Source organism: Sebastes fasciatus, chromosome 23 (assembly GCF_043250625.1).
Source record: "Sebastes fasciatus isolate fSebFas1 chromosome 23, fSebFas1.pri, whole genome shotgun sequence".
NCBI lineage: Eukaryota > Metazoa > Chordata > Actinopteri > Perciformes > Sebastidae > Sebastes > Sebastes fasciatus.
Genome location: NC_133817.1, coordinates 10,465,246 through 10,491,891, shown reverse-complemented (window position 1 = coordinate 10,491,891; position 26,646 = coordinate 10,465,246). Strand labels below are relative to the sequence as shown.

The 26,646-nt window shown below is 40.3% G+C and overlaps 1 protein-coding gene across 4 annotated transcripts in view; it reads right to left on the bottom strand.

Moving 5' to 3' along the window:
* Positions 1-26,646, bottom strand: part of tmcc3 (transmembrane and coiled-coil domain family 3) — a 45,835-nt gene continuing 19,189 nt past the window's right edge. For 3 of the 4 annotated variants that reach the window (XM_074626131.1, XM_074626130.1, XM_074626132.1), the window contains 4 exons: positions 5,154-5,324; positions 3,691-4,472; positions 1,611-1,746; positions 1-452 (listed from right to left, as the gene is read on the bottom strand). In XM_074626131.1, the coding sequence (XP_074482232.1) occupies positions 150-452; positions 1,611-1,746; positions 3,691-4,472; positions 5,154-5,324 (1,392 nt within the window). In that variant the 3' untranslated portion in view covers positions 1-149. Of the gene's footprint in view, positions 453-1,610; positions 1,747-3,690; positions 4,473-5,153; positions 5,325-24,226; positions 24,367-26,646 lie in introns of those variants that run through there. The other variant, XM_074626133.1, reaches the window with a different exon arrangement.

The following is a 26,646-nucleotide window of genomic DNA, read 5'->3' as shown; positions in this document are numbered from 1 at the left end:
CGTGGAGCCTAAAATCAATGGGGAACTTGGGCTGGTATAAGGCTACATGTAAACTCCTCCCCCAGTTTTTGTGTTGCCATGACGACGCACCTCACGGAGACCTGGACCCACGGGGGTCTGTGGTTAAGTTTTCTGGTCTCCTCCCCAGATCAGTGCGGGAGGAACAGTCGCTCCAAAGCGCACTGCAAATGTTCCCAGTTCTTCCACAGCAGCACTAACACGGACACGCCCACGCAGGTGAGCGCCAGGTGGAGGCGGCTACGCAGCAGCGGGGCGGTGAACTTGGCCGCCGTGGAAACGCACACCAGGATCACGGTGACGATGGCGAGCATGATGTTGATGCATTTCCCCAGCAGCACCTTGGCGTCGGTGTTTTCCACCTGAACCGTTTGTTGCTGCTGCTGCTGGAGCTCCAGCTTCGACACACGAGTCTGGCACGACTCCAGCACCTCCTGCACACACACACACACACACACACACACACAAAATACACAAATACACCCACACACAAAATATACACTGTGGTTAAAATCAGGGAAATACTGGAGAGCAGTGAGTCATAGGGGAAGGGCAGTGAAACTAGATTAGATATGAATTGATATCAGCTGCATTAGAAATGAGCAGGAGTTGTGGATCACAGAAGAAATGAATGGAGGACGCTGGAGGCCTCTCGGTGACTCAGGTGTCTTCTTATTAAAAAAGACAAATGCCCAAAATTATAAAAGAAAACAAAATAATGGGAATTGTACAAACAATTAGAAAATGTCTTTTAATTATACCCTTCAAGTTATTTAAGGATCATCAGTTTTAAGTTAGGCTTGCCACGGTAGTCGTGATACGTGGTGCTCGGGGATACACTGATTACATAATTTGCCCAACGCCCACACCGTCGTTTTGCTTTTTTTTTACAGATATAAAACCCATTTAGTTCATTTTGGCGTATCAGCGCCGTGTTATCAATACAAAGTCGAACGACAGACGCTGCAAACTGAAAGTGAAAGTGTCTGCTTTGGACGACAGGTGTCAGATTTCACACACGGGACGAGAGAGAGAGTCGACAGACAAGACGATGGCGGAGGATTTGGTGTCAAAGCGAAAATCAAAAGCGCCTATTTATTACTTCGGATTTAAAACCAGTGCTATAAGGCAGTGTCTGAATGAAATTAAAGTTTTTTCCTCCCCTACCACTCAAATGTTTTCTCTGCCACTTCTGAGATCTATGTAGAATGAATCAGTGGTACCAGACAGTAGAAATATGGATCATGTAACCTTCACCGTGACTCTTTTTAATATAGCGGCGATCGCCGGTTGTTGGGCAAACCCTAGTTTGCACTGATATGCTGTCATTTAATGCCTTTTTGGGACCATAGAAAGCGCCTAGGGAGTAAGAACTATAGACAATTTATAATGTTTTTGGGTGAACTACTTGGGCGAACAATAAATAGATTATCACTTTCTGTCCGTCATTAAATCAAATAATCAGTTCAGTACTGGAGTCAAATGTCTGTTTACTCAAAACAGAGAAATTCCAGCGCTGTCCTTGTTCAAATATATGTTCAATATGAGTCTGTGGTGTATTATATATTATATAACTCGTTCTTGTACATTACCTGTATGTCCCTGGCCCTCTCGTAGGCCTGGTAGGCCACCTTCTCCTCAATACTGGCCAGTTCCTGCTTCAGGTCACTGGTCTCATGCTGGTGGAGCTCCGTCAGGTCATTTAACTGGTCCTCCAACCGCTCATACCTGACATACATACACACACACATGCAGAGGAGGTGGAGGCCAAGAAGAGAGAGGGTGGGGGGGAGGGAGGGAGGGGAGAAAACGATGCATAATTGAGTGTATGTGTGGGCGAGTACAGTACGGCAGTTTAACTACTACTGCAACTAAGCTGCTGAAAACATTTGTCCTTGGTTGACTTAGCAACAGTCTGGAGGTTTGTGTGGAAGCTCGGCCGACTATTTTTAGTCTACAAAAGCTTATAATAACTGTCAAAAGAGCTTTAGAGTTCAACAGATGTACAAACACAATGTGTCACTCCCAGTTAGGAGTGCAGGGTGGGGATTATTGACGCACCTGCAGCAGAAGAAATATTTGTTTTGATATGTTGGAGAGGCATTTTGGCTTGTGACATCTTAAAATGTAGTGTACTTGTGAGACTTCACACTAGTGTGGCCATGCATTATGAGCCGCTCAACCAAAGAGTCATTTTTCCTTCTGGGACGGTTTCATTTTAAGGACTTTTAGAGGTAAAATATTCAGTAATTTGCAAGAAAGAAGACCAAATACATATAGTTTTTCTTTCTTGTCTCTTTAATCTTCCTGAAGCCCTCAGATTTATCTTCCTCCTGTCCCCCAAGTTAGGATTCACTGATCTAGATTATAGCATACATATTTAATAGTGGCACAAATCTGAGTCTTATTTTAGTCAATGAAAACTGTTTTAGTCATCAGATTATAGTGAACATTTCAGCCAAAACATCACCTCATTTCTTTCCTCCAAGCCCTGTTGTTGTCATTGTTAACTTTAATTTAAGCCAGTGGGTTACTCAGAGTCCTCCAGACTGTGCTCATTGTGTGCTGCTGGTGTATAAAACTGCTGCATTGAAAAACAACAACAAAAAAACCCCAGTCATAATATTGTGTCTCCTCTTATTTGTCAACGAAAATTAAGAGAGATTTCGGTAGAGTTTTTATTTTTTAAACTACATTTTAGCCTCATCTTTTTTCATTAACAATATTGCATTTTTTTTTTTTTTTTTGCATTTTAAGAATCTATAGTTACATAACATACGACAAAATAGATTAAAATAAAAAATGAAATAAAATAAAATAATAATAAACAAAACAGAGAAGAGAAATATAAAAATATAACTGATGAACAATATTGCTTGTTGGTATAGTCACTGTTAGTGTTTGATGACGTCATGGAGAAAAGGTAGTTGACGAACATATTTAGTCATAATTTTTGTTAACGAAATTAACACTGCGTGAAAGACACCATCAAGCTGCATTATGGGAACTGGTGGATCAAGTGTTTTTGTATCTTGACCCCAACTATATAGAAGTGCAAATAAAAAAATCACTCAAGTACTTTTTAAACCTAGTTAGACATAGTTGGTGTGTAAATCTGGGCTCTACTGTGTTTCTATGACATATTACACATATTACATTTATAATTAGTGTTGGTAAAGATTGTGATGGCCCTAATTGATGGGTTGAGTTGGAGTCACTTATTTCAGACACCTGGTCTTCATTTGGTCCCCTTTTATTTAACTACATTACAAATAATATGGTCTGGCTACTGATGACCGTTTACCCTGAATATTTTATTCAATTTATGCACATATTTATTTTCTACTTATCTTTCATGAACTAGTTTTTACCCTATTGAATCGGTTTTGTATATACAGTACATAAATATTTGTTAAGTTGTGCTGACTGTGGATGGGGTTAAATGTGGTGCTGTACTGTACTTTATACTATAAAGACTCCAGTTGTTCATCACACACTGACGAGGGCAAAGCCTGAAACATTCATGTGTTTACTAATCTAACAGAGTGCTGCTTGACCTACTTCTTTATGAACTCTACTTTGTGTATTTTAACAGACTGTTACAGTATTTGTGTGTCCTGTGTGGGTATAATATGGCACCGGTATCGCCATGGTGACTGGTTAAATTCTTACCTGTATCTCTCCTCCTGCATCATCTGAGAAAAGTAGCTGTTGTCTCGTTTGAACTGCGTGTTCATAGTCTCCATGTCCTCGGCTAGCTGTGACTGAGCCTCCCTGATCTCCCGCACCATGTCCAGCACCTCCCCCAGACGCCCGTTGGAGTCGGATCTCCCCGGACCTCCAGACCCCGCCCCCGAGCCACCGCCCAGGTTCCCGTTCGAGTCGGCAGACATAGACGTTCCCGTGGAGCACTCGTCGTCGCTCTGGTACTTACTCGCCTTGGCTACTGTGGTGGCGCTCCCGCTCAGACCCCTCGACGCGCTGTCCACCTGTAGCCCTGACCCCGACTCCATGGAGCTCTTGAGGTGGGCGATGTTGTCGGCGCTGCCAAACTTGTTCCTGATGAGGTTGGCGAACTCCCGCGACTTGTTGAAGAAGAACGGTGGCGATAGCGACACACCAGGCCCGATTGTCTTCACTTTATCCAATGCCGGGTGCCGCCCGGTGGCGCTCACGTCCCGCAGGCTTCCCTCTTTACTGTGGGTGCCAGACTCCTTGCTGTTGCCATCCTTGTGGCCTTGTTTCCCGTTGGCCTCGCCGTCCTTCACACGGCGGTGGTACTGCTCCAGCTTCCTCTGCAGCCGAGCGACGGTGTGCGCAGACTTCTGGTTCTTCTTCTCAAACACCTGGCGTATTCGTGACACCTGCTGCTTGTCGGCGTTGTTCACCAGCTTCAAGTACTCTGCGACGTTCTGGTCCCGAGCCGTCTGCTCCACCTTAATCTGCTCCGTCACCTAAAGACAGAATTAATTAAAGAATTACATCAATTGAGTATCACTGTAAAGCTGAGACTCTTGTGGATCCATGAGCCCAACTGTATTCATGTGTGATGATGTTAGTCCCCATAGTAGCCATTTCATTGTATTGAGACCTATTTTTTTTTAATTTGACCTACTGTTGACCTGCTATCTCCCCCTAAAGACCCACTGTACCCCCTTAAAAAAGACAAAAACAGGTCTATGAAAAAGAGGGGTGGAGTGGAAAAGGTTAATAATCTCTTCATTAGGTTTCGGCCCAAAAATACTTTCAAAAATTAAGATAAACCACTAAATCAACTGAGAGTGATCAAATTAAATTGCACTGAAGCCTAATGTCCATATGGTGGAAATAACTCCACTCTGAGACACTTTTCTACCAATGAAAGCTGAGACAAAAAGGACTATGATGAGAATGAATCAGAAGATGTTGTGGAGTGCAATTTCTAGTTGATTAAACCAATTAATTCAATAGCTTTTTTAACTGGTATCTGTAGTATCATAGCTGGAATCTAATTAGCTTATTATTGGATAAAGAGCTGAGCTAAGGAGGTACTTCATTCAGTTTGTTCCCACGTGTCTCACACACACCGATCTGCAAGTCAAACACAGTAAACCCACAACGAGACCACAGAGCAGGTGATTGATGTCTCCTCTGACCTTGAGGATCTTCTGCTGCAGGCTGTCGATACCCAGCGCTCCCTTGGTGAAATCCAGGCCCACTCCATCGATCCCAACGCTGTCCACCACGTCCAGGTTGGACTCGGAGCCACCGCGGCGCATGGGCACCGGGATGCTGAGGATGTTGGCATCGCAAGCGCTGCGCTCTGCCTATGAACACACAAAAGAATGAGAAAGGCTGATATTAGGACTGCAACTCTAAAATCTATACAATATATTTAAGAATTGTGAAAAAATGCCCATCCCATCTTTCCAGAGCACAAGGTGACGTCTTGAAATGTCTCGTTTTGTTCGACTAATAGTTTAATATCCCCAAATTCTCAGTTCACAGTGATAAGACGAAGAAAAGCAGCATATACCCTCATTTGAGAGCCTTCAACGAGAGAATGGCGACAATTTTTGCTTACAAAAAAACTGAAAGAAGTATTTTTCTGTCTAATGGAGTCAGCTCCAGTGTCATCTGGAGTGGAGCTATTATTACAATAGCTTGAAAAATCAAAAGCCAGACAACATCTGACACTGTCATTACTATTATTATGGCCTTGGAGATGTATTACCTTCACAAATAGGTATACCTGTGATAATAATGACTGCTGTTGAGACTAGTATTTGAGAGGTGCCTCCTGCAAAAACAACAACACAGAGGCTCCAAAACTGACATTACCCCCCAGATATTAGGGATGCACGATGATATTGTCATGTTATCGGTAATGGCAGGTAAAGGCTTTAAAATGAAAAATCGGCATTGGCCAGAAATGAACATTTCCTCCGATATGACAGGCCGATATGTTACATAAAAATAAATGTGGCATGTTTTACAGGGTGCTGCTGCTGTCTGTATAGACTTTCAGGCTAAGCTACGCACTTAAAAAACTGCACAATCTTGTGACATTGATATAAAACATCAGGTATGTTTATGTGGCCTCGCAGAAAAGCTTCTTTCTGCCTCGTCTCCAGGCAAGAAAGACATGAGATAAAAGCAGAGCTAAGAAAGAGGATCAACAGAGTATTGAGTGCATGGTCTTGAGAGACTTCTTGTGTTTAGACTGGAGGGAAAGAGGAGGAAAAAGGCAGCTGATGGGACCGTAAATCTGCACAACGGTCAGTTAGTGGAGCAGTGTGGAGCCCGAGGCTCCAAACAAGCAGCCTCCAGCGCCTCTTGTTCTGAAAATCCACTATTGACAAAGGCAGACGATTACATAAGGCAACCTAAAATATTAGTATGTGGTAACTCTTGTTGCCACGGCAGCAAAGCGCACAGACTAAGCTCTAAAACACACACACACACACACGAGCAAACTGCTGACAAACCCTGAGGGCGTTTCTTTTATTCTTATTGTCTTTTTCTTTATGCACAGACGAGCAGAATACATGACACTTTAATTGTGTCCTGTGGCTTTGTGATGCATCCTGCAGAGTCAGCAACCCTAGCAGTGAATAAAAGTCCTATAATATCAAACAGTTACTAACTTAGCATCTTTTTTTTTTATTAACGTAAAAAGTCATTCATGTAAATGCTTCGTTCTGAATTAAACTGTCTTGCTACTCCTGAGTACAGATGGCGAACACCCTCAGAACATCACACATAACACATCCATCGGTCCAACCAGACGGACAGAAACGCAGCCAGAACAAACCTGGGCTCTAAATAAACACTGATACAATCAACATTAAGTAAAAAATACACAACATTTGCTGTTTGTAGCTTCACAAATGGAAGATGGTGCTTGGTTTCCTCTCTTTTATAAAACAGTAGAATAAAGAATTAGAGGATTTTTTTAACTGCTGGTCAGACTCTGATATCTTCTGATGAGATTTTAACTATTCATAACTGTGAGGATGAGGCCATTGATCCTTGGAGACACCATAATCTTAAGGTTTTTAGGGCTGCAACTAACGATTCATTTCATTGTCGATTAATCTGTCAATAATTTCTCGTTTAATTGATTAGTTGTTTGCTCTATAAAATGTCAGAAAATGGTGAAAAATGAGGATGAATGTTTTCCACATCCCAAGATGACGTCCTCAAATGTCTTGTTTTGTCCACAACCCAAAGATATTCAGTTTACTATCATAGAGGAGTAAAGAAACCAGAAAAAAAATCACATTTAAGAAGCTGGAATCAGAGAATTTTGACTTTTAATCGATTATAAAAATAGTTGAAACGAATACTAATCCCCTAGAAAATAATTTACTAACCACCAAAAAAATAATTAAATTTGAGCTGTTTGACATTTAATCTCTTTTTATTATTTTGTTCACTTAACCGTTCAGGAGAGGCTGTTATGCTCCCTACATGATATGTAGTGACTTTATAATATTAATGTGACTTTTCATAGTGCTAGCATCCAAAGTGCTAGCAACCTGCGGCTGGAACAGCGGGTGGTAAAAGGTTAATGTGGAAAATAATGAATAGATGATTTAATAATTAAAATTGGCTGCAGCCTGATGATTAGTGCATGAACACACTGTGAGTCTATGGCAATGAACAAGAAACTGTGTATCATCTTCCTACTGCGGCACACAGCCTTGAATATATTACATTTGTGATCAGATCACGCTTTCATTTGCACATACCAAACATTTGTTTGCTCGTCCTCCTTCACAGCCTGGTCATAAATCAGCCGGTTGCAGCAGATTCAAGTATAAACATGTTGCTGTCAGCCTCACATTCAGCAGTCCCCACACGTACTGGACATGTACTGGAAAGTGGGTCTGAGGGTGTTTAGAATGGAAAATTATTAACATGTGAACACACAGAGGCACCATATGTCTCTGAGGTCACAACTCGTCCTATGACCCCGGTCTGCACCGAGGCCATTTAGATTATTATACAGATGGCTGGACACACAGCCAAAACACACAAACAACACGCACCAGGGCATATGTCCACTGGGAAAGGAGATATTCATATATTCAACTTGTCTCCAAGAAATATAAAAATGGATGTGAATGCAGAATCTCTTAAAAGTGAAACATGAACTCATTTTCCTTGGAGGGAACTACTGGCCATTAACTTCCTGCGAAAATGTTGTAAATTAGATTTTTCTACAGCAGACAACTAACAAGTGAAAAAGCTGGCCAAAAGATGTAATGTCCTTGAGGTTTAGTTGGTTCATTTACATAACATCTGCAGCTTCCTGGATTCAAATCTGGTCTGGAAGCTTTGATGCATATCAAAGACATCTATCTATGACAAAATCTGACATGCTCTACTGCTGCTCAGTTCTGTCAAGGAACAACGATCCTTTCACAAACAACCACACAAATATATAAATACTGTAAACTATTTCTGAAAGGATTAGTAGATTCATTAATTTGTAGATCAGCTAAATTAATGGACGACTGCTTTGGTAATCGTTTTTTCTCTTTATCACTGTGAAACAGAAGTATTTAAATTGAGAGATTTTAGAATAGAAATAGTTCCAACGGCATCTAAGAGTACACAAGGTAGTAAGTGTATGCTTAATCGGTGTTACGAGGGTACTTGGGAAATGTTCTCCCCTGTAAGGGGTCCCTGTCCCCAAAAAGTTTGAGAACCTCTGGTTTGTCATCGTCGGACAAATTACAAATGTTGATGATGACACTCTATGAATAGTCACATCATCACCACAGTTATTACAATTCATCCTAAAGGGGGCATGTACCAAATTTCATGACAATCCATCATATAGTTGTCGAGACATTTCACTCTAAACCACACATATGAACCTCATCTTGGCGCTAAAGGAAAGGTCAGGGGATCATTAAATTGATGATAGTTTGGGAACCGTGAACGTCTGTACAACATTTCGTGCCAATCTATCTGGTAGATGTTGAGATATTTCAGTCTGGACCAAAGTGATGGACTGACTGACCTCGTTGTTTCGACTAGTGTGGCTAAAAATAACCTACAGATTAACTGATAATGAAAGTAATTATCACTTGAAGGTAAAAACTCGCAAATGCATGTAAAGCACGCAAGATGAGGCAGCTATAGTGTGTGTCTCTGCGTTGGTGGTGTGTGATTTGCATTGGCTTTCTATATTCCAAAATCTAAGATTAGAGACTGGAGAGGAAGCTTGCGGTGTGTACTGTACGTGGAAGAGAGAGAGAGAGAGAGAGTGGGCCAGCAAGTGCTACTCCAACTCCCACTAAGCCAGCTCATCTGAGCGCCTCATTGATGGGAGCTGGGAGTAGAGACCTTGCCATGGGGAGACGACAGCCTGGCACAAACACACAGGAAATTGCCAAGGGAAGCCTTTCTTTAGTTGCTCCCAGGAGAGAGTCAGAAGCTCTTTATTCCTGCCGCCAATCCATCAATTTATTTCCCACTAACATGAGCCAGAGGTAGGCACGAGTCAGATACACGTCGTCCCTCATTAGCGGTGCAATCCTCCCCTCCAGCTAATCAGTGTCATTCTGCCAAAACAAAGAGGTGACTCAACTATTTTGTCAGAAACCAATCAGCAGCTGTCCGCCAGGGACGAATGATCAAATCGACCCCCAACAGTAATCTATCAAGTCAAGGCTGTTCACAAGAAATAAAGACACCATACTCCTATATGTGTGTAGACAATTGTGGCTGTAAGGTCTGGTAAAAGGCTGTATGGAATAGAGCCTCCTTATTCTACAAGCTAATATGACATGGTTGGTAGAAATGGATTCCTCAGGTTTTCTAGTTTCATATGATGACAATGTGTTATTATCGCATTAAATTTGACAGCCCTAATTTTAAGCAAAGTGCCAAACATTTGCTGGTTCCAGCTTTCAAAGAGTGAAAATTAGCCTTCCTGTTTTTTTAACTGTTAATTGTATACGATTATTTTCTGACAATATACAGACCAAAAGATGAATCGATTTATATTTATTACATAAATAAATAAATAAATAAATAAACACATGAATTAATTTTGTATTTGTATCAGAGAGAGAAGAATGAATGTAAAGCAAAATATGTGAAAGCCACTAATGTATTTGGTGTACATGATTCTTTATTGGTCTCCTCTGTGACAAATGAGTGAACGTAACAGAGATTATACCACATTAGTCATCTATTAGTCGGCTCTAAACCAGCACACCAGATTAGCACCAGCTGAATTAAACTGGTGTGTGTTTGACTGTTGGGTAGGAAATAATGGGATTGGGAGATCAAGAGATTTAGTGGAGGAGATGTTTAAAACCAGATTTATTAATCCAATAACAGGAAGCTGGCTCTCCATAGAGAGATGACATGATGTAACTGCCTCAAACATGGATGGAGATTGAGGGCATGCATTGCTAAAAGAACGTATTGATAATATAGAAAGCCAACATATAGTTTCATAACATATGACATAGCTGCAAAGTAACCATGGCAACAATCCACATGTATTATGGTACATTAGAGAACCAGTGAAATGAACAAAACGTGCTATATTTTACACAAAAACATGCTAATGGCTCTGTGAGGCTGTACTTAGGCGCAGCAGTGCTTTGAGCTCAATGCTTACATCAGGAATGCTAACAATAACAAAGTTAACATCCTGATGTTTAGCAGGTATAATGATCATCATCTTAACATAACTTTCACTAATTAGCACCAAATACAAAGAGAATGTCATTAGTTTTGCAGGTATTTGGTCATAAGCCAAAGTATTTGACAAATTAAAAAAATTAAAATGTTGACCTGGTGGTGGCGCTAGAGGAAAAGTCAGGTAATCACAAAAGTTAATAGGATTCATCCTCTGGGCACCGTGGATGTTGGTACCAAATTCCATGGCAATCCATTCAATTGTTGTTAAGATATTTCAGTTTGGACCAAAGTTGATGAACAGCTGACTAACATCCCTATGACTACATTGCTAGATTTGCTAAAAATGGATGCTCTGCTTTGTTTCCTTTGGTATCAGTTCTCCTCCTCCACCATTATCGCTTTCTTACCTAACAGAACAGCAGCTCTTTGGACAAATATGGAGATGTAGTCAGACCGCAATTTAGATTAACTGAAGTTTTGAAGGGCTTAATCCAGCAAACCCCATTGCGTTTGCCAAGGCCACTCTGTTCCAACAGACTGAAGAATAACACAGATGAGTATCCCTGGTAATTGATGACTGTACTTCCTGAGGGGCTTCAGAGAAAAAGCTCGTACACCAACACTAATGCATTATGCTGCCACAGAACAAGGTGCACGTTACACAAACCAGTGCACCTGCAATTGAATTCAAATCCATTCAACCTGTGAGGCTCAACTCTGAAATGTTAAAAAGTAAAAGAAGATTTTGTACAGACTGGAAACTCAAAAGTGGGTGCATTTTTCTGATTTTTTGGAACTTTTCTTTTGCCTTTCTTGGACATTTTTCAGACTTTTTTAAATGGCATTTTTCAGACTTTTTTCTGCCTTTCTTCCACCTTTTTTCTGACATTTTTTCAGATATTTTTCAGACTTTTTTCAGACAATTTGCATGGAAAACAAATGAAACAGATTAGAGATACAGGATCCTTAACAGAGCTATTCATCATGAAGATTATTGTGTGCACTTTGTGGGCTACTAAACAATTTGAGGGCTCATAACTTCTCTCATCTCCTCAGTTAACTTCAATAAAACAGATTTTTACTAATTAAGCAGAGGAAGTCCCTATATTCCAAGTCTGCAATCAAAAGGAAACACCTGAGTGTCTTAACACTTAATGAATATTTGATTTGCTGTTGTCCAACACTTAAATTGTTAGGGAATAATTTGTGCCAAGAAAGACAGAACAAAGAAAATACAAGAGAACTGGCTTGGTTTTGGTGACGGGATATCCTCCTGATGTGTTCATTCAACCGTTCCCATTTTTCAACTGTATTCAAATCACGTACGGAGACATAAAAAAGAGTTCACCTATGATAAAAAGAGAGGACAGTTTAAGGTGAAATGAGACATTTGGTTCATGTGAACTGGACTGGAGAGCCCCCTGCCTGGAGGAGGATCAGCCGTGACTCTGTGGCCAGAGAAGAGGAGCCTCCTGTGGGGAAGAGGAGCTGGCAGACAAGCACACCACCTCCCCAAGGGGCTCCAGAGATACAACGGAGAATTACCCAGAGAATAAATGGAAAGCAAACAGTCACAGAACAGATAGAAAAATGGGGATTGGGCTAGAATACAAACACAGTGTTTTGGCAATTTTCAGCACTGCAACAAGGGCTGAATGCAATAAAACCCTCTGACGGGGGGGAAAATAAACCTTTTTTCCTCAGTGAAGCTTTTCCACCTGAGTGTCTAATGATGGAGGATGTTGTATGCACACAGACTGTAAAGACCTGACTGACTATATGATAATTCAGTATACTTTATTGACGTTCTGTGGAATCGTATCATGTATTATTCTTTTTGTAAAGCCCTTGATAATCACTGATTTTGATGAGTGCTATATACATAAACATGTTATATTATATAGTATTATAACTGCGGAATAGAGCCAAGAGCAAAACAGAGAGATCCACACACTGTCAGACTTAATAAAGCATGTGATCCAAATATATGGTTCTGCCTTGGCTTTGTGTTGACAACATCACCTTTGTTCTACCTGCAGTAATCCACGTGAACACTGAGGCCAAACCTAAAGGTGGGGCTGAAGGGATGTAAACAGTGTGTCTGATATCTTAGTCACTGCACTGACATGAAAAATGTTATCAAGTCATAACAGGCTGCTCTCCGCTCACACCCACACATGTACTGAACTCGTGGCGGCTGAAAACATCATCCAGAGGCCGAGTAAGAAAACACAAAAGTGATGTCAGACCACGCTGCACTCGGTAACATTTAATTGATCCGTCAACACTTTGCTTTTGATTGACTATAATTATTTACAAACACTTTCACACTGTGTTCAATAGCCTTGTTATTCAACGACATTGTGATTCAAATCGCCACAGCACTTCTTTCAGTTCATTACTGCTCTCACTATCATGTTTAATCCTGCTTCTACAGCCACTTTATTTGATTCAATAGCACTTTAATCACATGTCATAACTACTTCTGTACTAAGAATCTACGCACTTAACCTCTGTATTAATCACAGATGCACCGAAAATCAGTGAGACGGTGATGAAGACAATAGGGAATCAATGGAAAGTGATTTTTAAGTGCATGTATCAGCATTTAAATAAAAAAATATATAATAGTGGACAGATTTTTTTAAAATGGCTTGTGAATAAATAAATGTGATAATCAATACAGAAATGATTCTGTTACTGAAATTTAATTGAGTTTATAACGTTTCCCTCATAGATATATACAGCGCCACAACAGACAACTAAATCCAGAGGTGTGTCACTTTTGTGTCATCTATATATAAACCTGACAATAGAGGTTGTGACTCAGAATGAGGATTAAAAAGTAAACTGCCACAGGATTTATACCAAATTTCCAAACAGAAATATTTGGGAGGGAGCTTCAAAAGATGAAACATCATATAAATTTATGAAATTTGCATTTTCCTCAGCGCTTTTCAAACACTTCTGTGTGCAATGTGTGTGCTGCGAGATAAGAAAAGCAACCAAACTTCTAGCAGCTCTGTAGTTTCACAGGCTGAGGTGTCCATACAGTGTGAGAGTGTCACATGATGACCTAGGAAAACCCCCAGAGCCTCATTAACAAACCACAGATGGAGGGATGAGAGACTGACTGAGATATCCTGCTCTCGTCCACTCCTCATTTATTCCCCTGTACACTCGCTGCGAATTCAAACTGTGATCAGTTAAGATGTCCCCAGAGGAGAGATTGGCTGGTGTCGACCTTTCAGCCTTGACAAAGGCAGCACAGACCAGATCCACTCCTTCCATTCTTATCTTTTACAATAAAAGCCCTAGACATACAGTATACACTGCATAAGTGTTTACCAGGGGCAAATTCACTCAGAGCATTTTGCTAAAAGGAAACTAAAATAGCTCAGAGTAGCTTATACAGCAATTTACCTCAGACAGAATGCCAGACGCTGCTCTGGGCCAACAGGATCCCAGTTTTGGCGACTGCCTGTGCGAATCTATTCGAACCTTTTATTGAAAAAGTGTTGCAGCTGTCGCAAGTTCGCATTGCTGCCGGTATGAATAGTTTTGATGTGAAATATTCGCAGGCGAGTATTTCACATTTTTGTGTCGTTTATTCAACATGCCCCTGGCGTGGAAAGGCCACAAGAGTGTAAAACGTGATTTATTCTTGCTGCATCTGCGAGTGTCCACACGGAAATGTGATGTCACACCATCAAACACAGCCCTTCGCGGGGATTCCGACGGCAGGTTGAAAATAGAGAACTTTGAGGAGCTTTGAGAAAGTCTGTTTGCCCGCATTGAACCCGCATTGACTATAAAAGATCCAAATGTTTCCTTGTCTTGATTCCACGTCAGCTCATGTCCGTGCGGCTGTCCTTGTGGAAAGCATTACCAAAGCTTACTAAGTGTAGAGAGTCTACGGTAGCTCTGTGAGGCTGTGCTAAAACCGTGGTTCTTGAATGTGCTTTGATTGCATTTTGTGCTTCAAAAAGTTCAAACCACATTTTGCACAAACTCCAGCGCTTCAGGGAGGATAAGAGTCAACAAGAGCCTTTTATAACCACAACAATGCCTTTTAAAGCATGAAGCTGGGACTATCTAAGCAGAGTAACACGCATGATTTGCTTTTGAAATCAGACTGAATGGCACACAATGTTTAAACGCAGTATGCGGCTGCCAATCTTTTCAGTAATCTGCTCTTATCCAATGGTAGTAATTAAACTAATGTCTCTAAATGAATTATGCTAATGGTATTTAATGATAAAAGTGCTATATTTAGAGAAGTTTATTTCATTTTGAGGAGATGTTGATACGGAACATTTCCTTCAATTTCAGGGATCATTTAAGCTCAGTAGTGTCTCGCTGCGACTGAATAAACTTTTTGTTTTGGAGTACATTTTCAGCAGGAGAAAGAAAAGAGCATTACTCTTGTGTGATGAAAACTGTGAGGTGATTTAGTCCACTGCAATGCTCTGTTAACTACACCCCACAGAGAAACTAGGAAATACAGAGAATCAATAAATCACACTGCAGCGAGAAAGAGAGAGAGGTCTGAATGGATATCGAGTTAAAAATCAATGAACTGTTGGCAATCCATTTACTATCTGGGGTGCATCAGATAATACAGCACCTACATATACAGAAACAACACACACACATTAAGCTTTAAACATGAGTACAACATGTACTACACAAGCTAGAGGAAGGGAGGATATTACCTACACAATCTGAACCTCATGTGTGTTTGTATATGACCTGCTTTACACACTCCCATGCAAAAAAAAAGTTGTAATCTCTCTCCTCTTGTAATCTGAGATTTTAATCTGGTGCTTTCCAGAGCAAAGATTACCCAGCAGCCCTCACTCCACTCCCATTCTAAAATGCTCGGCGAGTGAAAGAAAGAAAGTGATGGACACAGATGAGGCTGTAATCTTGAGGGAAAAAAAGACAGAAATAGTAAAAGAGATTTAAAAGGACGTGTTAGGGGAAGTGATGGAGATGTAGAGTGACAGAAGAAGAGAAAGAGATAAAACCCAGCTGAGGCGAGGTCAGTGTTTGAACTCTACAGGTGGAGCAGCAGAATTGGATTAGAGCTTTAAAAGACAGAGTATTCAAACAAGTTAAGGTCAGAGTTTATACTGTGGCCTTCAAGGGAACATTTGCCCATTTTAAATCACAATATCAGCCTAGTTCACCCAACTATTGACCATGCTGATATATAGGGGTGGGAATCAAGGCCCCATGATACAATATTATCCCGATACTTAAATCACGATTGGTCATTGCGATTTTAAACATTTTGCGTTTTGTTGAGTATTAGTCGATAAGATATATTGTGATTTATTACCTTATTTCAACTGCAAATTATGCAGTTTGTGAACATCTGTTTTATTTAATAAGATACAGCTTTCACTCTTTTCATTTTAGAGTTTTAATTCACATATCTTGAGGTCAGAGGTCAAGGGACCCCTTTGAAAATGGCCATGTCAGTTTTTCTTCGACGAAATTTAGTGCAACTTTAGAGCATTATTTAGCGTTCTTCTCAACAAACTAACATGACATGGTTGGTATCAATTACTTAGGTTTACTAGTGTCATATAATACCAAGTATCTTCACCCTAGCTTTAAGACTGAGCATGCTACAACCTCTGAAAGACAATCATCAAATCTGAATTTAAGACTTAATGAGAAGCCAAGCAACCATTTCTTTAAATGTAAAGTGTGCACTATAACATGCACATACAGACACACTCATCCATTCTGTATTTAGATGCCAGATGTAACGGAGGAAAGAGTTCAGCTCCATTCAACACCTCCATTTAGAAACGCTCCATTTTTAGACGCCTGATTCATAACAGCTCTGATCTGCACCTAAAACACACACTGATACACTAACGTACAGACTAGAGCCGAGTACACTGAAATGTTGGCGCGAGTACAAACCAGAGCTATCGTTGTAGTAACGTTGAAATGTGTCCACGCAGTCTGAATGACCCTGCATCCTTCTATCAACACACTATGCAAACACTCGCTGTGAATTACATAACAGTGACTGGCAGGTATGTGTGGGCAGATTTTTATTTACATTAGAGCTGAAACAATAAATCACAGAATACTATTGACAGACAATTAATCTGCCAGTCAATGGTGAATAATTATTTGTCTTCCATGATAATAAACTGAATTTTAGGGGGTTTTGTGCTCTCGGCTCTCGTCTTTGAGCGGCTCACACATGGCGCTTGAGTCTAAAACCCCCAAAACATTCAATTACCAATTATATAAATCAGCAAATCTTAAGGTTTTAGAAGCTGGAACCAGCAAATATTAGTTTTTTTTGGCTTAATAAATGATTAATAAACTTAACTTAATAAACGATTTACCAACCATGAGAATTGTCTAATTGATTAATCGCCTGTAGGACAGCACCGTGCTAAAGGCTAACAAAATGTTAGAAACAATTAGAAACATGAGCTGCTTAGCCACATATTTCCATATTAATGTGGGAATTCATTCAAACATGTGTCCCTGCATCTGCATTTTTTTATATTTCGGACTATCGACTATCTGTCACTATAGCAGGTTGTAATGATTATTCAGAAGCTGCTGAGTTTGAGTGGTTTCAAAATAAAATGCTATAAGGGGTTAAACCAAATTTGGACAGCTGGCTTAATACATCTGCTCACAGAGTGTAATAATAGGCAATGAATCAGCGTTATGTGATATGACATGGGGAAAAAACAGCTATGTGTGTGTGTTAGTAGCCCAACACAGGATCTCTTTGATGGGCAGAGTATGTGTGTGTTGGTTAATCCACACCGTGTTACTCACACACCCGGCATCACTGCTGGTGTATCAGTTTAGCCCACTCAATCCCTAATCCAAAAGCACAGGGAGAAAGAGATAAACCTGCGTACCTACATGTGAAAATCATTCAAATTTCACAGATTGCTCTCCGTCCTCCTCTCACGCTAACATCACTTTCCTCATTTTAATACCTTTAAGCATAATTTATTTCCGGGATACGACACAGATTCCACCGGTTGCCCTGACAACAGACGCCATTGAGTGGAGAAGGGCCAGCACCTCGCCGTAATAACCAGTGAAGCGAGTCGAAGGCGAAGACCATCAGTCAGCTCCCATTCAACAACATTCACTCCTCCCATTTTGTTCGCTTTCAACGGCCAAACAAAAGGCCACGGCTCAGTTTATCACTGGGATTTGTGGTGCTGATGGGGGGCTTGTCTGTGTGTTCTGCCTATAAAACTCCTGCAAAAACTGGTTTCCTGAATCCCACAGAAACAGAGCAACAAGCAAGCTCTGACCTGTTGTTGTTGTGTTGTTCAGGGCAAAAACCATTAACACCCGAGACTGGGAACATCTTCTACTCTATTTACACGCTCTATTTCTATCCATCTATCTATATCCTTGATCATTTAAAGAACGTGTCATATTACATCTCTTAAAATGAGACTCAACAGACACCGGTTCTATTGTAAGATAACAAAAAGGAACTATTGGGCTGCAACTAAGGATTGTTTTCTCAATTAATCAATTACTCGTTTGCTAATTAAAATGTCAGAAAATGGTGTAAAATGTCAATCACAATTTCCTATATCCCAAGTTTATGTCTTGACTTATACTTTCTTGACAATCCAAAATATTCATTTTACTATCATATAAGACCAAAAAAAAGAATTATTTTTTTAAAGTTTCATATTTTTGCTTAAAATATGGCTTAATTCAACGTATCCTCATACAACGGGCCGTATGGTCTTAAGAAAAGTTATTCCTCAATTTCTGCTCTTACAAGCTCACAGTCTTTTAAAATAAACTTCCGTCTTCACAGGAAACTACTTGGTTATGTTTAGGAAAACACCGTGGAAATGGTGTAACTTAAGTACAGAACTTTCGTGACTCACACGGGTTACGGACACCGGTGCCCTGGGTGAAAGTGCCGTGTTTTTTGACCCACCCATCCACCTCGACCTCCTCCCTATGTGGCGTGTGTCGCTCTTTATACTTCCTGGTTCATGATTATGTGGATTACATCCAAATTGATTTTGTGGGACAGCAGCTTAGTTTTCTGTCGATCGACTGAATTGTCTCTAAGCCAAACCACAAATATGATTAAATGGACGTTTCGACCTCAGTCGAACCTTTGTCTGGTGAAAGAAATTGTAGTTTAAAGACAGTGTGCAGCCGTTCGTCATTACTACAAGGAATTACTGTTAACCCCCAGGACAGAAACCGGTCATAGCCAGTGAGGGATAACGAAATCTTTTGTTCACATTTTAGGTGACCATAAATGTTCCTCTTACATTTTCTTTTTTCATTAAATCATTGGAAACGGACCATCACACAGAGACGCTTCCAGCCTGGTGCCAATGATTTAATAAATAGAAAAAAGAACAAGAACATTTTGTGAATGCTCACCTATTATGTGAATTCAATGTTCTGCTACTGGCTGGTAGCAGCCTGAAGGATTTCAAGAGACTAAATATATAAAGGCAAAAAGTAGAGCCTGTTCCTCCCTTTGTTTTGTGTTTGTTGTGTCAGCCCGCAGTTGTGGAGCTGCAACTAACTGTTATTTTTTCAAATAATCCTAGAATCATAATTGTCAGAAAATACTAAAATAAATAGCCAATCACAATTCTCCAGAACCCAGGGTGACTTCTTTAAATGTCTTGTTTTGTCAAAAGTTCAAAACCCAAAGATTAATCAATATAATCGGATATAATCATTAATTGGAAGCCTAAATTGATAAACACAACAGCTGCCGGTTGATTTTCTGTCCATCAACTAATCGTTTCAGCCCTAATTGGAAGACAGTTATGGTGACTGAATTCAGAAAAAATACTGGAGGGAAAACCTACGAGACAAACCTGCAACTGAAAGTAAACAGCATCAGATTATTGGCTTTTCCTGGGAGTCTAATGATCAAACACTGAGGCCTGGTGAGGACGGTCTCTGCATGACGCATTTATGAGCCAAAACGACAAACCTGACTTGACTGGTGGCAGTCAAATGCTCTTTAAGAAATAAACAAATTCCTTTCATCTCTTTTCCAAGAAAGTGGGCAAAATAACCTCCGCTTTATTGACATGAATCTAAAGAAAAGGAACAGGAATCTTAGAAAAACACACTGCTGCCTGGAGGGAATACTGTCAGGAGCTCAGAGAAGGAAACACACCCCCATCCTCTTTCCTCCCGATCACAAACACATGCACACAAAAGTCCAGCTAGCTAGAGGACGAAATCTTCCTCTTTGAAACTGATCTAATGATAGCGAGAGAAAAGGCTACTCAATGCATTAATTATACACCACCACGAACACACACACACACTGTTTAGGCTTATGTAAACACACGAGACCTTTAAGCACCATCCATATTGATATTTCAATAAATCACGTCCTCTACAATCCTTCTACCTGCATAAACCAATCAATTTCCTCGCTGATATCAGTTTGCCTTTCCTTTTCATCACAGAAGAGGTGAGCTTGGCATGATGTCTCCTGTATCTGTTAACACACACATATTTCCTTCAGAAAACCACAACCCTCTGCACTGAAGAAAAGCCCAACGTTATAGTGTGCATTATGCATGATGGGACAGACACATTTTTCTCGCTGCTGTGTAATATCTAGGCCTCCGACCATGAAAAAAGATCATGTAATTGGGAAAATAAGGTTTAACCTTAAGCCAGGTCTACTCTTTTAATAACATAATGTACTGGCCCGAACACAAGATGATATTTCATTCTGGAAATTATGTTTAAAAAAGTGGGGGTCGTATCAAATTCAAGGATTACAAATCTGCGTATTCACAACATCAAATATTATTTTTTAAATGCAGACTACTCCTACAGAGAGTGTTGCATTATGGGTTGTTTTTTAGCCTTAATGTTGTTAGGTTAGTGACTTGTTTATACTGCGTCCTTTACGTTATTTTCAGCTCAAACGAAGTGTACCAAAGAGGAACACGAACCATTCATCCGGAGTAAACAACGCAGGTTTGAAAACGCCCTTATTAGTCAGCCCTACGGTATTAATAATGTGCTTAAGGGGATTTTAAGCGCATTAATGACTCACTTTTTCAGTGATAAGAACACTAATAATACACCAGCTAAGATCAATAAACTTAGATAATAGTCTTGTTTGGCTAAACTAAGGTTGCTCTGGTCTTAAATTACACACTATTCATATTGGTTACTTATTATTTAATTAATTTGTTTCTGCAGTTGATTCTTTCCTGTGTATACGCAGTCAAAAAGTTTAAATAAAGTAATAAAAAAAAATAACTTCAAAAAAATAAACACAACAACCTTTTTAAATAATTTACTAAGGCTAATTAGGCTTTGACATAAATCTAGTAGATCTGGGACAATATGCTTATGTCCTGATTCGATATATATTGCGATTTTTAAGTATTGCGTTTCAAAATTACGATTTATTTACTGTTTTAACACTAGACCATGGGAACAAGTTAAATAATACACTTCTAGATACCAGGGATGTCACAAGAACCGATACTTTGATACCAAGTTAATGCCGAAATTCTGAAAAAGTGACAGTACTCTTTTTTCTACAGTACCGCAGGTACCGTCGGGGCTCAAGACTAACGGCGTCCCGTCATCACAGGGACGAAAACGCATTGTAGCTGAGAATCACTGTTTACCAATATATAATAAAATTCAACCAGTTAAGAGAAATAAAGAGGTGTTACAGTGGAAACGGTTTCTGCAGGCTCTTAGTGTTCCTCCCAACTTCAGTCAACAGACTCTACTCTGTCTACTCCCTCCCTTACAAACACAAGAATTTCCAGCTACAGTCTGGAAAATGTGCTTGAGGAGAATGACTAATGCTATATTCTTCCACAACAACTACCACTCAGGTGCCCTTGGGCAAGGCTCTTCATTCTGTACCAACATGGCTGCTCAACAGTAAACTATGGCTGAACTGGGCGGCTCCCCGGCCGCTGGTAAGATGCTCAGTTGACACTTCCAAAAGGATCCCCTGAGTGTTGTCAAATAAAGGTTAACAACTGAGGACGCGATGAGCCACCTCCAGTCCCTGAACAGCTCATAAAAGGTGTCATGTGCTGAAAAATGCCTCTGTGTATTATCTTGTGTACCTACTGATGCCTAACAGACAGCAGGACAATGTACCACAGAGACATGGTTGACTGTATGTGGGTGTCAGCTGGCAAAAAAGGCCCATCTCTCTAATGGATTGTGGCAATCTGAGTGGCTTTTTAACAATTATATTCAAATTAAGTGAATAAGAAAGGTGTCATTTTAAAGCAATTTGGTGGGACCTTTAAAATGGTGCTCACTCAAAGCTTGTGAATAGCATCGCAACACAAAAAGTAAGTGCATCTCGTCTCCATTTAGACCTCCTCCTCGTTTGAAAGCTGTCACATAACTCTTAGGCTAGAAGTATGTTTTGCACAGGGCTCTCTGTACTGTACGTGAGCCCCCTGTAACTGGGTCAGAGAAGAATCTGGTTTTCCTGTCATAACATGTCATGTTATTCAACCTTTGGGAGGAATAACATACTGACAGATCACCATAGCATGTGTGGCATCCACGCAACACATAACAGGAAGGCACATGCTGTAATTCTCCTTCCAACAAGGAGCTCTGTGATACAACAGGAACTTGAACACACCTTAAGAAAACAGCAACCTCCCCCGCGTTTTTATTCCCATATAACTGGATATAATAACAGAGAAAGATATTTTAATCTTCACCTGAAATACATACAACACCTGCAGACAGACTGGATAAACCTGCTCCACAACGTGGCTTTGCCTGTGGGCGCTTATTACTGCTTTACCAACGGTCTACATGATGTCTGAGTAATAAATAAAAAAAAGTCTACATCATAAAATGTCACCTGAGCACAGTGTCAAAATGACTTAAAACAGTATGTCAAGTTCACTGTCTAGTCTGCAGATGGTCTGAAAAAACTCAGGCAATCTCAACCAAACTCCATTATAAAATCTGTCAATTTAATGATGCCTCACATATGAGTGCAGAACATGATCTGTAAGAAGGTCGGTCAATTTCCACCAGACTACATTCTAAAATCTGTCAATTTAATGATAACACACATGAGTGCAGAACATGGTCTGTATGTAAGAAGCTCAGTTAATCTCCACCAGACTCTATTCTAAAATATGTAAATTTAATGATGCCTCATATGAGTGAAGAACATTGTAAGAAGCTCGGTCAATCTCCACCAAACTCCATTCTAAAATCTGTCAATTTAAGGATAACTCACATGAGTTCAGAACATGGTCTGTATGTAAGAAGCTCGGTCAATCTCCACCAAACTCCATTAGAAAATCTGCCAATTTAATGATGCCTCACATATGAGTGCAGAACATGGTCTGTAAGAAGCTCGGTCAATCTCCACCAAACTCTATTCTAAAATATGTCAATTTAATGATAACTCACATGAGTGCAGAACATGGTCTGTAAGAAGCTTGGTCAATCTCCACCAAACTCCATTCTAAAATCTGTCAATTTAAGGATAACTCACATGAGTGCAGAACATGGTCTGTATGTAAGAAGCTCGGTCAATCTCCACCAAACTCTATTCTAAAATATGTAAATTTAATGATGCCTCATATGAGTGCAGAACATAGTCTGTAGGAAGCTCAGTCAATCTCCAACAAACTCTATTCTAAAATCTGTCAAAGCAAAAATTTAAAATTTAAAATCTGTCAATTTAATGATAACTCACATGGTCTGTATGTAAAAAGCTCGGTCAATCTCCACCAAACTCTATTAGAAAATCTGCCAATTTAATGATGCCTCATATGAGTGCAGAACATGGTCTGTAAGAAGCTCGGTCAATCTCCACCAAACTCCATTATAAAATCTGTCAATTTAATGATGATACAAACAAACAGTAGTATAACATGATATACAATAAGAGCTTCCAGAGCTGGCTGCCACTTCTCCATACTTATTACCGCAGTGCATTTTGGTAGCACACTTGTGGGAATAAGATAGCAAGAGACAAGAGAGAGATACTGAGAATGGACATTTTATGGGCAAAAGGCGGTGAGATCTGTGCCGAAATGCAGAAAGAGAGAGATTCATGATGTAAATATGTTGTGCTGTAGCAGATATGCACATTTTCAGGCATGCAAAGAATGATTTACGGTTTGTTTTAAATGACATGTTGGCTGCTGTCTTCACAAGAGAAACAAAACGTGTCGGGACTAGTCGAGAGAGAGAGAGAGAGAGAGGTGTCAGCTGTTTGGAGGGTGCACAAAATGTTGCTTGGAGAAGAATATTTCCAACTCTAGCTAGTTTTAAAGATACATTACTTGTCAACTCTTTTGTAGGTTTATTAAACTGGACATTTTTCAACCTAAATAACACCAGATTTGCCTTTTTATCGACGTGGCTAGAAAGGAAACAACGTGTATGTGTATTGTGAATGTGTGCGTAATGTGTGGCCTCTATGTGGAGAGGTCGCTTGTTTTTAAGAGAATAAAATAGCAATGTTATTGAGGCTAGTTGGTAATAGTAGAAAACGCATATTTACCATATTATAAGAGTATCCCTACTCCTGGTAAACTTTTCTCCACAGCAGCACAACAACAAGCTCCGGACATAATCTCAGGACTCAAACTGGATCTTTGTTGTCCTCCAGTGTAAAGTTATCCGGTGCAACACGTGCCATCACGGCTCCTCTCTCTCGCTGCTCCTCACCGCAGGTGGAAAAACCCGACCGACCGACGGCGGCGACGGTGTGATTCGTTCCTCCAGCCAGCCCGCCGCGGTAATCCTTCTGAAAACCCAGCGAGCCAGGGGAAGCACAGTGTGTGACTACGCCCCGCCCACCGCTCCACACACACAGGGAGGGGCTGCGGGGGAAATCTAATACACCCACACGAATCAATTCATAACCACAGAAAGGAGAGCTACACATTAAAGTAGCTGTTTTACTCAAATATACACCAAGTTTTACTACTATGGAAGTCAAAGTATACATAAAGATCACCACTCAGTGGTGGAAGAAGTATTTAGATTATACAATTATTCCTTTACAAGTAAAAGTACAGAAGTATCAAAAGTAAAAGTAAAAGTACTCATCGTGCAGAATGGGCCCTTTCAGAGTGTTGCATTATTGTATTATTATTATCGATGAATGTGTTCAAATACGTGTACTTCCGTACTGACACTTACTATTTTGAGTGCATAAGTGCATTCACACTTGGGAAGTACGGCAAAATGCAGTGCACTCAAAGTACCCGGATGTTGTACTCAAAACGGCCAAGAACATATTTTGGTGGGTAGTGAGCCGCGGTGAAATGTTGCGATCGTCATTTCCGGTCAGTGCGCCGCAGAGTATTCGATTTGAGACGACCCTACCCCGCGGAAATTCACACACTACTCAAGTAAGTACAAAGCGCACACAGTGCACTACATTGAAGTGTACTTCAGGAAGTATGTGGATTGGAACACACTCATTGACACATTATTGAAAACCCCTTAAGAAAATCTATGAATTAGCCCATCATAATAACATATTAAGGCTGGCTAACACCATCGTCTCTGACCCCACACCATGTTTTGAACAGTGAATATGAATTGTTACCATCAAATCGGAGATACAGGGTTCCACGATTTAATAAGGTTAGACTGAAGCATTCTTTTGTACACCAGTCAATCCTAAAACTAAATATGGAGCTTAATCCCAGATCAAAGGTACGTTGAAGGGCCCTGAATATCATTTTCTGTGATTGTAATGTTTAAATGTATGTATCCTTATTTCTTGTCTTTGTCCTTTCTGTGATGTTGCAAATGGAGCTGCTGTGATGCAAAACAAATTTCAGACCTTTCTGACAATAAAGTATTATCGTATTATGGTATTGTGTAAGCACTATTGAGATGAAGATACTTATAAAAACTTTATATTAGGGCTGTGACGATACACCTTCCCGATTCGATATTTTCGCAATACTTGGGTGCCGATTCAATATGTATTGCGATTATTAAGTATTGCAATTCTACAAGTAATGCTATTCGATATTACGTTTTTTTGCGATAAAAGTTAAAAAAGGTAACGTTAAAAATAGAACATGTGCAATCACGCTTTAAAAACAGATGCGCGTACAGTTGGCGGTACCGTGAGGTGGTCGGCTTATTATTAACACAATGTGTTTCCGTAACGGTGGAAGCTTCTCTCATTCAGCAGCCTTTATGAGCCACGGCGACCTGTGACAGTTGCGTCACGGACTGTGCGCCCTCATTTGCAACAGAATAGGTTTGTCCTGCCCCGTTTGTTAGCGACCCTGGTCCGTGCAATTCACATCGAAATCGACCCTGGTCCGACCCTGGTCTGACCCACCCACCTCTTGACCTGGGTTGCAAAGGCGAGTCGATCAATGCGGGTTAACCCTTTCATACACACAATCAACCCTGGTTGAGTCCTCGGTGTGAAAGTGGTATAGCAAAAACTATAGTTGTTAAATAAATGTAGTGGAGTGAAAAGTAAGTGCAATATTTCCCTTAATCCCTTCCTTTGAAATGTAGAGAAGTAGAAGTACAAATTAGGAAAAAAAAGGAAGAATGCAAGTAAAGTACAAGTATTTCAAGAGTAAATGTAATTTGTTGCATTCCACCACTCTAAGTAGAATCAAACATACTGCTGTGGTACTTCATGCAGCAGGTGGTTGTTTCCCCAGCAATTTCCCTCATCATTTACAGGCAGTCTTTTTTAAATAGCCAATGTTAACAGCGAATTAAAACCCATAGTCACCTTGATAATGAGATAGCTAAAATAGAGAAACATGACACCGGCCATATCTCAAGTGAAGGGGTAGATGAATTACCCCACAAAGGTCTGGGGAATGAGTCATGAATGATTTAAGGGCGGAGCAAGTCTACTCTGGCTCTACTGATAAAGAAACCAATTAGTATGGCTAGTGGCCCTGTCATGTGATATGGACCTGACCCTGC